This window comes from Ambystoma mexicanum, chromosome 8, assembly GCF_040938575.1.
Source record: "Ambystoma mexicanum isolate Mex_15411 chromosome 8, UKY_AmexF1_1, whole genome shotgun sequence".
NCBI classification, from domain to species: domain Eukaryota; kingdom Metazoa; phylum Chordata; class Amphibia; order Caudata; family Ambystomatidae; genus Ambystoma; species Ambystoma mexicanum.
The window spans coordinates 21,635,343-21,651,922 of record NC_090929.1 but is presented as its reverse complement, the minus strand read 5'-3'; the positions used below and the strand labels follow the sequence as shown (position 1 = coordinate 21,651,922).

Genomic DNA, 16,580 nt, shown 5'->3' with positions numbered 1-16,580 from the left:
GACAAAATAGGCACCCAATATCACCCAACCTGTGTTGGTACTCATTTATCGACCTCAGAAGGATGAAAGGCTGAGTGAGGCGTTTAAGAATAGACTAAATCAGTGACTCACCCCCTGAAGTGTGCCTGAAATAAACATGTAATGAGCCTAGCAATTATTGTATAAAATTCTAGAAAGACACATTTGGTATTCCTATTCTTTATTATTTAGGGGTCAGTGCTGAAAGTGTTAGACTTGTGACACTCCTGTTATTATTTTTCTTCTTTTTTTAAGGGGCCTGAACAAGAAAGCCAGCCACCCCAGAAGTAAAGAGCCACATGCCAGGAGCTTGCGTACAAAAAATATTTTTTTTTATTTTTTTTTTATAGAGGTCACAAGGGACACCCCTGAGGTCGCAAGGGAGACCTCAGAGGTCGCAGTTGCGACCTCTGGCGACCCCTAAATGATGTCCCTTGGTAAGCTGCTAGCATCCTTACCGCTTACCTTAACCTTCACGCTACACAAGCGCCAGCCACCCTAACCATTCTCCCCAGAGAGTTCCTGTGCCTCACCAGTGGGAAGGAAAAAAAGAAATAAAAAAAAGGCACCAGCATTCACCCCACCAGATCCCCCAGAAAACCTGCAACAGCTTCACCCTTCACCCCAAAGAGGCTCAAGCAGAATGACAAGACGAGATACACTTATATTGGCTCCGGCAGCCTCGTAGCCACCCCACCCTCCTCAACCCCCCCCCCTCTTCCTCCTCCCACCCTCCAAGCCTCTACCAGCCTCGCACCCCACCAAAGGCTCCAGCAGACCCCCACCCTACCAGAGGCTCCAGCAGCCTCATCCCTGCCCCCCACCACCAGAGGCTCCAGCAACCTTACATTCCACCCACGAAAAGCTCCAACTCCATCACACTTCACCCCAGATTCAAGAAGAAAATAATTTGCTGCTCCTGCGAATAACGCAAACCCATATAATTTACTGCCAAGTAAACTCACCTTTCCTAGGACGTGGAGGTTATCTTCATAGTGTCGAATGAACGATTCCACCTCAATCAATCGGGGGGAAAGCAGCAAGAAAGGAACTTCTGGCGATGCCGGTGTTGGACGGGACCTTTGCGGGCTCTGTGGAGAGAACACATGCTCAATTTAATGTACAGGGTCACTCGCATAGCATAGTGGTTTACCCTTTGCTGACATAATGGGCTTAGGAGTATTCTTCAGGGCCAGAACCCATCAATTCTGTGAGGACAGTGTCCTGTAGAGCCCGATTGATATGCAGAGCACATGACAGTCTACAGGCTAGACCATACAAACAGAATGGAACATGCAAAAGATGCTGTGAAAAGGCCAGGAACTTGACCCCGTTTGGGCAGGCAAGGATCCCTCCCAACATGGGGTAGGCGGTCTACCAATGCGTATGCCAGAGCCAGTCGGGTAGGCTCCATTCCCTGCCCACTCTGGAGTGTTATTTGTGCAGGTCTGCTGATACCACTGACTCTTCAATGCGCATCAGCTTTTGTTCTGACCACAGCTTTATGACCCACAAATCCCAAAATGCTCCATAGTGCAACAATGATAATCTGTATTGGAACCAGGGAAATGGAAGAACCGGAAAGGGATTGTTCCTGCCAAATCGAGAGGAAAGTCCAAACAGTCGACCTACCAACCCCAGACTGGCACCAGAGGAATGGTGGTGCAGCAGAAAAGAGTGAGAAGGCACTTCAGGGAAAACCCATAAATCCTCCCGAAACCCAATTGGAAATGAAACTAACCAATGCATGGAGACAGCTGACTGGCCACATGGTTGCCACGCTCCACATGGAGAATGAAAAAGGGGTGGGGCTAAACACCCTGAAGCCTTCCAGGCAAGGTCCCAACCCTTAGTAGGATAGCTGAGCCTGAGATTGGACAGGGGGAGCATGTGACCAAAGAGGCCAATGGGAGACGGGAGGAGTGTTCGAAGGAGGTAGGCTGGCCGCATAGTGCAAGCAATGTGCAGGGGAGACTGGAGTTTTCTGAGAGAAGTGTGTGAGTTGAAGTGATATCAGTTGAGTGTAGTGGGGTTTGGGGCATACATGTTGAGTGGAAGAGAGAAAGAAAGTGCAAGAAGTGCAGGGGAACGAAGTGTGCAAGTGTGTGGCAGGAAAGTGGTGAGAAAGTGAACAGCAGTAGTAATAGGAGGGAAGACGGAGGATAAAGGTAGTGGGCGAGGCAGGCGGATAGTGGGATAAGATCAGGAGACAGATTAGTAGACCGGGGAAATTGAGGGAGAGAGGGTTGCTGGTAGAAAGAGGGCGAGAGGAGCAGTGCAGGAAGTGAGAGTGATGGAAGAGAAGTGAAGGAAGAAGGAGACTGGTACAGGTTGAGAGCTAGGGAGACCTGGAAGATCACACAGGGAGATGAGGGGGAAGGGACGTGGAGTGAAAGCAGCCTATTATGAAAACGTTGAGAAGAACATTTGCCACAGCCTTTAGGTTTTCCTCCCAGACTAGAAAAGTCAGACAGGAGGGCGTAGTCAAGCGGCAACCGAGATGGCAGCATGAATGAGGAGCTCCCGCTGACAGAATTATAATCACTAAAATTTACCTATTTACTTACTCGTTTTCGTAAGCAAAACTCTGGAACACCTGGGTAACCAACTGCCTACTTACACCTGTGACTGGCACTGAATTATGAATTTAGCTTACTTCACGCTCTGCTGAAGCACCGCTCGCCATCAGAACCGAAGCCGGATGCCAGCAATGGCCGACCACAGCACCTTTCCAGCTGGATGCATTTGAGGTAAGCTGCCGTTCCATGAGCACAACGTCCCGACACAGCCTCGCAACTTTGGTTGGAACGGCCGCCATGCTTCCACGTATCAGCGGTTAATTGTCATTAACTGACGGGAGGGTTCCTCACCCGTTCGCTCTGAAATATTATACCACCTCAAACCAAAAGCAGGAGCGCAGCGACTGGCTTATTTTAGAACTGCTGTCACTAGGAAACAAGCTGCTCGGGCCCCTTATTTCCTACTAAGCCTCCACACGTATGTCAGCCTGACGCGCCACATTACATCGTGGCTTCAGTCTACAAGCCAAGGCCTACTCAGTGCTGATACCAAGAGTTCAAACAAACATTATTGGACGTATTCCATCAGCCTATACTTGTTTTTTACTACTAATTGTGTGACACTACACAGCTACTATGGCTGCCACAACTAAACTTCAAAATAATCCTATTCAAACACTTGTATGGAAAAAATACTTGAGGCGCTTAGTGGCATTTGCTCCTCAATTACTATACTTCATGCAGATCTTCTAATATACAAGAGGAAATTAAAGCATTTAAGCTCCATATGAAAACAGTTGGCAGATTAGGGGATGCGGAGGAAAGAATAGCTTTTGCTGAAGACTGTTAAAGGCCTTGAAAATATGTAACAGAAAATACTCCACTTAGAACTCAATGTTACTGAATTGGAAGATTGGAATAGCAGAGACGTCGTCTGGTTTCCTAAAACACCAAAAAGCACGCCAAACTAATTGCAGACAAGAAAGAAAATCGCCCATCTTATTCCAAGGCCATAACATTTTTATCTCTTAACAATTTCTCAGAGTCTACCCAAGCCAAAATAAAAATATTTCGGGATACGAGAGCCTTCTGAAAAATCTTGGCATTAGATATGGCCTACTTGACCCCGCTAAAATCATTACAATTCCAGATGGCCCCACAAAGGATTTCACTGACCCTAATGATCTTTACAGCTGCCAGATTCTCCATTTTCTTCCCCAGATCCACTGAACGCACCTTCCTCACCTGAGTCTGAAGTCAGTTTCCAATTCCTTCATCAGCGATCTCCTCCGGGTGTTGAAGTCCCTCTTTTTGTTGAGCAGTGGTCTACCCCGCTAAGAAGCCACTGTTACTGTTCCACTTATGTAGCAGCAATGGAGGCCCCCACCCACCTCCGGGATAGCCAGATTGGGGGAAAAACCTGTAAGGCACAAAAGACCCCAAAGAGTCGAACAGCCGAGTAGGGGCAGTCTCGTAGCAAAGTCCAAAGTAATCCGTGATCTCAGCCTGGAACTGGCAGAGAGAGAGATGAGGAACAATAGCCTTTCGGGAAAGGCTGGGAATGAGCTGTAGCCCATCAGGAAGTCCCCTGAGCAGAATGTGGAAGCACTAGGGTAACAGTTATCCTAAGGAGGGGATACAGAGCAGGGTTGTAATGCACCAGAAGGAACCATCGTAAGGGCCAAGCAGTCTGTAAACAGAGGGAGAGGAGCGAAGGAAAGCAGGAGAGCCAGAGGTAAAGAGCACCGCTGAGAGGATGGTAAGAAAGTATCCGTGAGAGGAGAAAACGAGAGATGCTAACGCGAGAGAGCAAGCAAAAGGAAAGACAGCGTTCTGCTGTGAAACGAAAGCAAGGAAATATGCAAAGCGCTAGCGTTGAGGTTGCAGCGAAAAATACCGCAGTTGCAAGACACTGGACCGCTGGGAGGGAGGTGGATAAGAAACTCCCGGTGGCCGCCATCTTGAAAAACTAGACCGCACGAAAAAAAAAGCAGATAGCGTGGGTAACACATTTAATGGTGGAATCGCTTCCACTGTTGCCAAAGGCGCCATGCGCCCAGGTGCATGACAGTATGCCCTTTCTTACACCTGGGATTCCCCAGTTTACCGGGATGGAACCTGTCAACCAAGAGGGGTGTGCTGACGTAAGAAGCAGGTTCCCAGGAGTCTTCTGAATGTGGACACCCCTTCTAACTGACCAATTATTCCAAGCGGCCCCTATGATAACCTGAGTCACATATTTAGGATACCTCATACTCAGCAGAAAAGGCTGGTTGCTTGAAACGTGATCTAGAAACAGTCATCTTTGCCTGATCAGCTATGACTGGTTTGAGAAGAGAGGAGTAAAAGAAAGGGTGAATTCTACTAAGACTGTGTGGGAGTTTTAGCCTATAAGCCACTGGGTTGATCTTGGCCAAGATAGGAAAAGGGCCCAAGTACCGGGGAGATAGTTTAGATGGTCAGACCCAGCGAGGTAAGAACCTGGTAGAGAGCCATACACGTTGGCCCACTTTCCAGTCCGGGCACTTGCTGCGGTGGTCGGCTTGTCTTTTATACGCTTTGCGACTGTCTTCCAGATTTCGTATCGCACTCTTATGGGCTGCAGTTATGTTAGTCAGAAGGGTGTCCATGACCAGTAGGTTTGATGGAATCAGTGACTGGGGAATATGCTGCATGGATGAAGCCCATGCGTACAGTAAAAGGGTGTGTGACCAGTGGCTGAATGTTGTGAGTTATACGTGAACTCCGCTGTAGGCAGTAATTCAACCCAGTTATCCTGCTGCTGGTTGGTGCAACACTTTGTACTGTTCAAAAGTGTAGTTCAAGCGTTCCGTTTGTCCATTGGATTGTGGGTGGAAACCCGAAGAGAGTGCTCGTTCAATCCCTAGTTTGCACGATGCAGTCCAGAATTTTGAGGTGTACTGGCTTCCTCTGTCAGATAGGATCTTATCAGGAAGACGGAATATGTCTGAGAAACACTCCTGCCATCTCTGTGGCTGATGGTAACTTTTCCAGCGGGGTGAAATGAGCAATTTTAGTCAAGGTCACATTTTAGTACTGTGACCATAATGCAGGTATGGGATTGTGACACCGGAAGATCTACTATGAAGTTAGTGAAAATTAAACCCCAAGGACATGAAGGAACTGATTCTTGATGCAAGAGACCTAGGGACCTGGTTGTCTTGCATTTGCTCTTAGCACAGGTTGAACAGGAGTGTGTATAAGTCTTAAATGTCTTGTTAGTCCTTGGCCAATAAAAAAAAAGTGGCGTACCAGTTCCAACGTGCCTGTTTGGCCCTGGTGTGCAGCGGTCTTGTTGTCATGGCACCAATCTAGGATCTGTCGATGGAGGGGGGTTGTTGGTACAAACAACCGATGATCAAGAAATAGACTGTCTCTTTCCTCCAATAGTGAAGACGTGGAGGTAGAAAGGGACGGCTGGTCTTTCCTTGTTGCTTCTCTAACCCTTTGTAAAAACGAAGAACCATCGGCCACGATGCATCTTTGGGGAAGCATCTTCTCCGGCTGCTGCTGTTTGAATGCATCCGTAATAGGTTTGCGGGACAGGGCGTCAGCCAACGTGTTTTAACTACCTGAAAGGTAAGTCACTTGAAAGTCGTACTGGGTGGAAAAAAATTCGCCCACCTGGCCTGACTGGAGTTTACACACTCCATGGAGCTCCTACTCGATTGCTTGGACAACCTGGGTGTCATCTACACCAACTACACAGATGACATCCAAGTCCTCATTCCTCTCACAGGCTGCTACAACCAAGATTCTAAAACTACTGAACGATGTATACCTAGAAATCCAGTCCTGAATGGCTACAAACAGCTTATGCCTTAACGATAAGACAGAGCTCCTGATTGTCGGCACTCAAACACGTCTGAACAAACTTGACCAAAGGTAAACACTTCCACATTGACGGTAACACGATCAATGTCTCCAAAGAAATAAAAACACTTGGGAATCGATCTAGACTCACTGTCCCTCAATAAACAAGTTAGCTCTATAGCTGCCCCCACAGCCTACACCAATAAATTAATCTATAGCTGCAAATCCTACCTGTCCACCAGTAGCTGCCCAACGTTAGCCAGGGCATTAGCACTATCAAAAATTGACTATTGTAACACTATTTCTAGGCTCCTCTGAACTCAACCTGAAAAGGCTTCAGGTCCTTCAAAACAACTCATTGAGAGCAGAACTTAACCTACCAAGATCCTGCCATATCTCAACTTTCAGACAAAATGCCAACTGGCTGCCAGTTCATGACAGAATCCTGCTCTGCACCATGGTACTCACGCACAAGTGCCTTGCGAACAGAGCCCCCAAATACCTATCTGACAATCTGTAAGCACCATTCCTCTCGCCCAACCAGATCTCCCCTATCCCACTGCCTGGCAGTACCCAGATTCAATCTAAAAACTGCGGTAGGAGTCCGCTTCCCAATCCAAGCAGCTAAATGCTGGAACTCCATAGCCCTGACCCTCAGATAAGAACCCACCCTCCTACCGTTCAAATCTGGAATCAAAAACTGGTTGAACAAGCCTCTCAATGAGGTGCCCTTCAACTGCTTTTGACTGTCACCCCGTACTTCTGTTTTGTTTGCACTTGTGCTTATGTTATGTTGTAAATGTCTGTTGAGACTGACCTACCTGTAACCATGGGTCACCATATATGCCATTGTTTCTGGTTATCTATGTATGTAACTTCTTCGTTTTCCAGCGCCCAGTTACCTCAGGGTTCGGTGCCCGATATAAATAATAAACAAAAAGGACTGCAAGACCTGCAGATTCCGATGATCTGTGCATGAGGAACGGGTGCATCCCCCCCCTTGGAGAAGGGGTCTCCATTCCTCGCATGCCAGCTTCATTGCGAGGAGTTCTTTCTCTATGACAGAGTAATTTCACTGGCTCATGGTGAGGGCCTTGGATAGATATGCAACTGGATGTTCCAAGTCCTGGTATAGTTGCAGTAGGACAGCCCCAACTGCAGAAGCAAAAGCATCTTTCTACGATGAATGGCCGACTTTGGTCCGGTTGCTTTAATATGGGGGCCGAACAAAACAACTTCAAGCGGGTGAAACTGAGCTCTGCTGGAGAGCGGGGTGGGGGGTGGGTGGGGGGCCCCGACTAAATGGCATGGAAGCCTTTTTAAAGGACAGCAGTGATGGGTAGAACCACCTTGGAAAATTGAGGAATAAAGCGACAAAAGTTAGTCAACCCCAGAAAACGCTGCACATCCTTAACGGAGGTAGGTGCTGACCAATCGAGAATGGCAGATATCTGGTCATCCATCCAGATACCATTGTGAGACAAGACAATGGTAAGATATTGAACAGATGAGACACAAAAAGACACTTCTCTGGCTTAGCCAGTAGTTGGTGTTCTTAAGTCGACTAAGAACCTTCGGCAGATGGTCTTTATGTTCTTGTGGTGATGACTAGTATACCAGATGTCATCTAAGTAGACTATGACTGACAAGAACATATCAGAAAAGATCAGGTCCATAAACCGTTGGAATATGGCGGGATGTTAACCAACCCAAAGGGTATCACTCTATTCATAACCCAAAAGGGGTGCAAAATGTTTTCCCCTCATCCCCCGAGCGGACTCTCGAGGTGGTAAGCACTGCGGAGGTTCAGCTTCGAAAAAGATCTTAGCCCCTTGGACTGCCTCTATGATGTCCGTAATAAGGGGCACAGGGTACCGATCACGTACCGCAACCTTATTTAGGCCTCTATAGTCAATGCAAGGTTGGAGTTCGGCTGAGTCACTTTTTGGAATGAAAAACAGACGCCCCGTAATAAGGCCGTTTTGTAGGTTGGCATCAAAGTATCTTGTGAGGGCTTCCTTTTCCATGAGAGAGAGTGAGAACATTCTGCCGAAAGGAACCAAGGCATTAGGGGCCATATCAATAGCGCAATCCTCTGGCCTGTGGGGAGGTAACTCCTGTGGTATCTCCAACAAAGACCTGGCTGTAAGCAGTCAGCTCCTTGGATGCAAAAGGCGTTATCCTGATCAGCAAGAACAGTCCGCACAGTACTATAAGTTATTCCTGTAAGACAATGTTTTCTGCAGTAACTGGAGTTGAATTCTAACCGGTTCTTGGTCCAGTCTATCAGGGGATTGTGTTTTCTCAACTAGGTGATTCACAAGATTATAGGGAAATGGGCAGCCCGGATTATGTCAAATGTTAGATGCTCCGTCTGTTGCAACAATTACCTGCAATTCCTCTGTGGTTTGAGTAATGAGACCGGAACTAAGAGGGGTACCATCAACCCCTTCCACGTCCTGACCTTCTGTTCAGGTCGGAACACCTTGACTGCCCAGATGGTGTCTGCAAAATTTCCCGAACCCCCGCAGTCCAGGAGCGCCATGGATTCTTCGATGCCGTGAGAGTACCTGGATAGCCACCACCATAAATCGAACATCCTCCTCGAGAAATGAGGCCACTGACAAAGTGACGTAGGGACTGGATGAATAACCTTTGGATCCCGTCCCCTCTAGGACCGAGACCTTGCGTTTCCCGACCGCTGAGGAGGTACTTCAGGGCCCTCCCGGACTAAATAACCATCAGAGCCACAGTATGCGCACAACCCCTTGTCCATTCTTCATTTCCTTTCTTCTGGTGTGAAATGGAGCCCTTGTAGGTCCTATCTGAACGGGTTCTTCTCAGGGCTGTGCTGGAGTAGAGGATGGGAGTTCAGGGATGGGGTAAATGCCTCAATAGCGTTGTCGTTCGGTTCTGCACTCCTGCATCCTGTACTCGATCTGTAGAACTGAAGACAGCAGATCTGGGAATGTAGGTGGTCTTGGGGTCCTTGCTAGTTCATCCTTTATGTCCTCCTTGAGCCCACGTTGGAATATTGGGCCTGTTCCGGCCAACCTGCCTCGGCTGATAGTCTCTTGAAGGTAGTAATGTAAGACAGTAGATCTGCAGAACCCTGACGAACTTCCAATAGTTCTTCACATGCCATGTACGATATTTCTGGTCACTCAAATGCCTGTTTGAGTTGAGCGACAAATCCCCCAAAGTCATGACGATGGGGACTAGAACCCATAACGAGCGGTGTGGCCCACGCTAGCACGTTACCTTTAAGATTTGAGATCATAAACCGCGGGCGATGATGAAGACTAATAATTGGGTTTCAGAAATGTTGGAGCTGGAGAGGGGGACTAGGCAGGGGTGCGCGGCTTCCCCAATTTTGTTTGCCCTGGCCTTAGAACCACTGGCGGCGTATTTACGGCAAGAGATGGGTGAGGCTGGAATCGAGGTGGATGGGCAGAGGCATATTGTATCCCTATATGCAGACGACTTGTTATATGTAGGGGATCCCAGATTATACCTCCCGGACCTCTTAGAAATTCTGCGTAATTTTAGAGCTATGTCAGGGTTTTGTATAAATCCGGACAAATCGTTTTTTTTCCCGCTGGGTGGGTTGCAGGGTCGTTCAGTGGAGGCACTACCAGAGTTGGGGATAAGATGGGAGACGGAATCCTTTCGGTATCTGGGGATCCGGGTGTTCCATGACATTGTGGACACGTTGCACACGACGGGGGGGTGGGGGGGTGGGGACGTTGTCCAAAATAGGGGACTCTATCCAGTTTTGGAAGGTTCTACCACTCATTGATGGGCAGGGTGGCCTTATGTAAAATGGTAATTCTCCCGCAGTTGCTCTATTTCTTCATGAATATACCGTATGTGACAAAGAAGGTATTTTTCAAAATGTTGGATGTTAAGGTCAGGGAACTGCTCTGGAACTCGGGAAGGAGCCGGTTGTCCCTGCAGACTCTGCGGAGGCCGAGAGCGGATGGGGGATTAGGCCTTCCAGACTATGGAAAGTATTTTGTGGTGGCGCAATTACAATCGGTACTGATGTGGGATCATCCGGAGGCAGCGCTCCTGGGCACACTGATGGGGTCAGTGCAGTGTGGTTGCCGGCCGGCAGAGCTCTTGTGGTACGCATGGGGTAATGTGGGGACATCGGTGTTTTTTGAAGAGGTAAGGGAGATATGGAGGAAGTATGTGGGTGGAGCGGGGGTTAAGGGCCGTGAAAGGGGCCCCTAGCGATATGGAAACAAGGCAATAACCATACACGAAAAGATGCGCCAGACGCGAGGTTCAAATTCCCAATGCTAGGGTTTATTGCAAGCAAAAATAGTCCCAATTGGCCAACTGTGGTCTCACGCCCCGCGACGTGAGTTTTCTAGACCTCGAGGGACGCAAGAGAGCAAATTACGTACATCAGTTACATATATACAAAATGCATACCATACAATCAGCTATGTCATGTTTAACACCCCCCTTTATTAAGTTTTTGAACTCGGGATGACGGTGGACATTTCCGACGGGTATGACAATTATGACACTTTCGATGTCTATTCTAGTAACAATGTGCAATTAGAAAGTGCGGAGGCATCTTCTAGTTGCTGAACAGAACACAGTGGTTCTGTTCTTGGAAGCAAGCTGCACACGGGGGGGGGGGAAGAGCCACATTCCAAGCTTTGCCATCTATGAGGTACTCTTCGTGTCCTGGGAGCAGACATGCTCTAAAGGGTTTTGCGAAGGGGGGCCGTAAGAAGAGCATAATTCAAGCCTTTAGCTGCTTTATTCTAACATTCTACCACAGTACGAGACTGGCTGGCAGCTGTGAAATTATTAAATGCCCTGCAGCTCTCCCTCAAGGCTACAGAAGGGGAACGTGGGCATTCCTTTCTGGGCTACTCATGAGGAGTTTCAACGAACTCCTCAGTCCCGCGACCTTGCCCTTTCATATTCAGAAAACAATGTTAACAGTTGAGCAGAGTAAGCAGAATTCGCAAGAATTGCAAGCTGCAAAGCAGTTTAGACAAAAAGCAATGAGCAATGGTTAACAAGCAAAATGGCGATTCTTGCTACGTTTAAAATGGCCGCTTGTTGGTCAAGCATAGCAGTCTATTTCTATAATTCTGTGCATAAGACGGTTGGCCTTCGGCCATCAAGTTACGTCTGTCATTCAAATGAAGGGTATTCACTTTTCCAGATTGACAGCGGTTATGAATCTAACCTCCCATGGGGTGCTGACCGGGAACTCCGGCAGGCAATTGGGAGGGTAGGGATACGGAGGTTGCTGAAGAAAGGATGCGAAAAGGTGGGGGACCTTTTTGAGGGGGGGAAAGCTCCTTACCCGCAAGGAGTGGTGTGAAAAGTTTGATTTATTGCAGGGTTTTTTTTCTAGCATATGGGGCGGTGGTTAGAAGTATGGCGGAGCTATGGGAGGAGATCCCGGAGGAGCCGGAGCCATGCCCGGTGCTCCGAGTCTTACTTGACTGGGTTGAGGGGAGGGGACGCATCACACGAATATATAAGGCTCTTGGAGAGAGGGAGATGGGAAGGGAGTTGAAAGTGAAGGAGAAATGGGAAGCGGATATGGGACGCTCAATTTCGAGTGAGCAATGGGAGAGGGTCGGAGTTGGTGAGGACGTCCTCGAGGAATGCCCGCTTCCAGTTGGTTCAATTTAATATCCTACATAGGGTGTATATTACCCCATTGGCGCTCAAGGCTATGCACGGAGAGCATTCGGGGGAGTGCCCTAGGTGTGGGTCGGAGGAGGTGGGGTTTTGGCACATGGTGTGGGAGTGTGGGGCAATTGTGGAGTATTGGAGGAGGTGCTTAAGGGCATAAATGAGCTATTGGGAGCCAGTTTGGAGCAACATCCGGAGATCTGTCTGTGGGTCAACCTGCCGGGGGGGGGGGGAAACTTGACAGCTTACGGAATAGAATGGGTCGGTTTTTACTAATCTTGGCAAAACGCTGAATTTCGATTGCGTGGAAGTCCCCCCAGGGTCCGTCAATCCAGCTATGGAGGATGTAAGGAGATGGGGTCTAGCGGAGTTGATGGTGCTGCAGAACTTGGAGGTGGAGGGGGGATGCGGGGGAGGTAATGGTTCATTGGTCCCTACTGTTGAATGATCTTGCAAAGGATAATGACTTACGCCCGCCGTGAAGAAATGGGTGCGGGGATGGGGCTGCAATGAGAGGGGGAACTCGAAGATGGAGGTGACAGATCGATTGCCTCTAACCTTACGGGACTATGAACTTCTGGTACTCGGCTGCTGTGCCTTGTGGAAAGAGGAGGACTTATATGGGATTTTGGGAAGGGGGAGGGTTAGAGGGGGAAAATGAGTGCTGATGGTTGAGTTTTGACATTTATGGGAGGGAGGGTGTGGGGGGCTGGGAGGGAGGACGGGGGGAGTGGGAGTTTGGGAATTGTTATATCAAAATGCCAAAAAGTGTTTAAAAAAAAAAAAATAAGATTTGAGATCATGAAACCTACACGGGCATGTTTTGATGTATATGTTGTGGCGCGGAAAGTGAAGTGGATTGTACAAGCATCCAGGAATTCCTTTAATTTCTTGGGTGTACCGTCAAATGTGCCGGAAGGTAAAGCCATGAAGGGGGGGGGGGGGGTGTAGCTCCGCTGGCTGGTGTCCCCAGAGTAGTCACAAGCTGCCTATGGACTGTATTTTCAGCCTTCATGTTTTGTACTTCCATATGAAGACCCTGAACGGCTGCTCATAGTTCCTGTACTTGTTCACCTGTAGCCATGTTAGTAGTTTAGTGTTGCAAGCTGTCAAATTCTCCATCTTTTTCCCCAGATCCACTGAACTCCCCTTCCTCACCCGAGTCTGAAGTCTCTGTTTCCAATACCTTCTTCAGCAATCTCCTCCGGGTGTTCAAGTCCCTCTTTTTTTTGTTGAGTAGTGGTCTACCCCGGTAAGAAGCCACCGTTACTGTTCTACTTATGTAGCAGCAACTGCCCCCCCCCCCACCCCTCCGGGACAGCCGGATTGGGGGAGAAGCCTGTAAGGCACAAAAAACAAAAAGTCCAAAGTAATCCGTGATCTCAGCCTGGAACTGGCGGAGAGAAATGAGGTATAATAGCCTTTCGGGGAAGGCTGGGAATGAGCCGTAAGCCAACAGGAAGTCCCCTGAGCAGAATGTGGAAGCACTATGGTGACGGTTATCCTGAGAGGATACAGCGCTGGGGTATAAAGCGCCAGAAGGAACCAGCGTAAGGGCCAAGCAGTGCGTAAACAGAGGGAGAGGAGCGAAGGAAAGCGGGAGAGCCAGAGGGGAAAGAGCGCTGAGAGGACAGTAAGAAAGTATCCGTGAGAGATGGCAAGAGAGAAGCACACGCGAGAGAGCGAGCAAAGGAAAGAGCGTTGTGGTGTGGAACGAAAGCAAGGAAGCATGCAAAGCACTAGCATTGAGGTAGCAGCGAAAATTACTGCAGTTGCATCCCACTGGACCTCCGGGAGGGAGGTGGATAAGAACCTCCCGACAGCCGCCATCTTGAAAAACTAGACCGCACGAAAGACGCACGGATCGCGTTGTGGCACAATTAATGGTGGAACTGCTTCCACTGATGCCAAAGGCGCCATGTGCCCGGGCGCATGACAACAGCCTACTTCAACCTATCTCAAAGGAATTCTCAGCCTCCTCGGAATCTTCTACTTGTCCCTCTACATCAGATCGTCACCCAAATCAAACACTCTTCAAAAGATCAAAAAACAAACAAATCTAATTCAGCACCACACGAAGCAGATCTGAATCGTCAATAACTTTAGAGCCATCTCGCAGCCCTAGTTGCTCCAGAGACAAATCTAGATCACCCACAAAGACCGGAGAACCTACTCTCTCAGCATTACAGACTTGGAACGCTGCTCTCCATTTCTTTCCGACCCCACTATCTAAGGAATAATGAAGCACTGAATGTTCTCCATAGTTATTATCTTTACTTGCCATGAAAATAAGTAGATATTGTATGTGTGGTTTGCCCTTTTCCATTACACAACAGTTTAATTATTATCTCTCGTCAGTTGACTCTTTCCTTGTGTCGCACTTCATTGTGTATCCTTGCAACCCCCATGATATTGTTCATCTACAACTACCTTATGTGGACCCTTCTCTTATTCTTAGTTCTCATCTTCCCCACATTAACTTGCTCTATATCAATAATTCTTATTTAGGTTTGTTCTCTCCCCCCTCCTAAATGTTTCTCTCCTCATGCATTTCCACTGGTTTATCAAATTACCAGCTATACATTTCTAACTCATTTTCAATATTTTGACTAATGCGCCATTGAATGTAGTTTCCGATGCCCTTTATAATAGCAGTCATTTAAACACCCCATCTTGGATGTAAAATGACTATTAAACTCTTCACATGGAACGTAAAAGGTTCAAATCATCCCATCAAGTGCAGCAAAGTTGTCTCCCATCCCTCTAAACTCAAGGTTGATCTCGCTGGTCTTCAAACATTTGGATTCAGATGAAGAGGACAAACCTTTACACTAATTAAAGAAAAAGACTCAAGGCCGATCGATCATTATAGAGGCCACTGTCAACATACTGTCAACATACCAATAATTGTGGTGATTGTTTATGACCCTGCAGCTTCAGACCTCCCTCTTTTGGTCCAATCTCAAATTGAGACCAATACAGAAATTTGTTTGGATAAATATTTGTAGTGATTTTAATAAAATCATAGATTTTACTCTTGATTGTAAATCCTCTCCTTTTTATTAACTGCAAATCCCGCAAAAATGTCCTTAATTTATTAGAAACCCTGAATTTAGTAGACGCATGGCGATTGTCAGCCTGAAGTCGAAGATTTTACATTCTTTTCCCCCCGCATCAATCCTTTTATAGACTAGATTATATATTCAGAATTCAGGAGGAGATTAAAGAGGGATTGATGAAACTAGCCCCATCACTATTTCTGACCATGCCCCAGTCATCACCATAGAATGGTCTCAGGCACCTAATTTTTCTCCTAGGTGGAAATTGAAATACTTTTATAGAAAAAACATTTTTTTTCATAAATAGCCCTGAACATACTTGGATCCACAATAACTGGGATACTTTTAAGGTTACCTTGCAGGGATTTATTATTCAAAGTTCTGCTTCCAAGAAATGACAATCTGAATCTATTAATAAGGATTTGTTAACTTCCATTAAAGATCTCGAAAAATCGTATTATAGTAATCCATGAATAAACGCATCGAGGTCAACAAATTATGCACCAACAAAGCTCCAAATTCAATACTTCGATCTAAATCCAAATTCTATAGCGGCTCTAACAAAGCCGGGAAGATACTTGCCTCTTATCTTAAAAATAAGAAAGAAAAATCATGTTACTTCTATTTCCTCTGCTGATCGTAAAAGGTTACCTAACCAAAAAGATAATGACAAAGCCTTTCTAGATTTCTACTCATCCTTCTACTCTGAAGACCCTGCCATTAAATTATCAGATATCCACTCCTCCTTTGAGCAAAATAAGAAATATCCGGATAACCTTATATAGACATCTCTAAACGTTCCAATAACCCTAACAGAAATTAAACAAGCTATCTTGGGCCTGAAACCAGAGAAGGCCCCCGCCCCGTCAATTTCTCCATTGATTTCTTTAAGACCTTTACTAATTCTATCTCTCACAAACTCCTTGAACTATATACTCACTTCACCGAAATTGGACGTCTAGGCTCTTTTAGTGAAGCTATTTTTATATTATTCCCTAAACCCGATAAAGACCTTTCTTTTGTTAAGAACTATAGACCCATCTCCTTAAATAAACTCACTCTAAAATGTTTGCTAAAATTCTTGTCAAATGTCTTGAAATATTCCTTCCCAAACTCATCCACATAGATCAAAAAGGTTTTATCAAAAAGTACTTTGCCTCTTCCAACACCATATTACTCTTCCATGCACGGTCTCATTCTCAATCATCAAATGACCCACTGGCCCTTCTTGCATTAGACGCTGAAAAGGCGTTTGACCGCGTTTCTTGGACCTTCATGCTACAATCACTTAAATGGCATGGATTCTCACCCCCTTTCAATCTCATAGAAAACCTGTACTCCTCTCCATCCACCTGAATCTTCAACAACTCACTTTCTCCCTCCTTTCAAATACAAAGAGGAACTCGCCAAGGTTGCCCACTTTCACCATTACTGTTCATTTTAGCATTGGAACCCTACCGACAAAACACAAGTAATA

General features: G+C 46.9%; 1 protein-coding gene across 2 annotated transcripts in view; it reads right to left on the bottom strand.

The window, feature by feature from the left end:
- Positions 1-16,580, bottom strand: part of GLE1 (GLE1 RNA export mediator) — a 570,581-nt gene that overhangs the window by 447,568 nt on the left and 106,433 nt on the right. For both annotated transcript variants that reach the window (XM_069609167.1, XM_069609166.1), the window contains exon 3: positions 984-1,109. In XM_069609167.1, the coding sequence (XP_069465268.1) occupies positions 984-1,109 (126 nt within the window). The remainder of the gene's footprint in view (positions 1-983; positions 1,110-16,580) is intronic.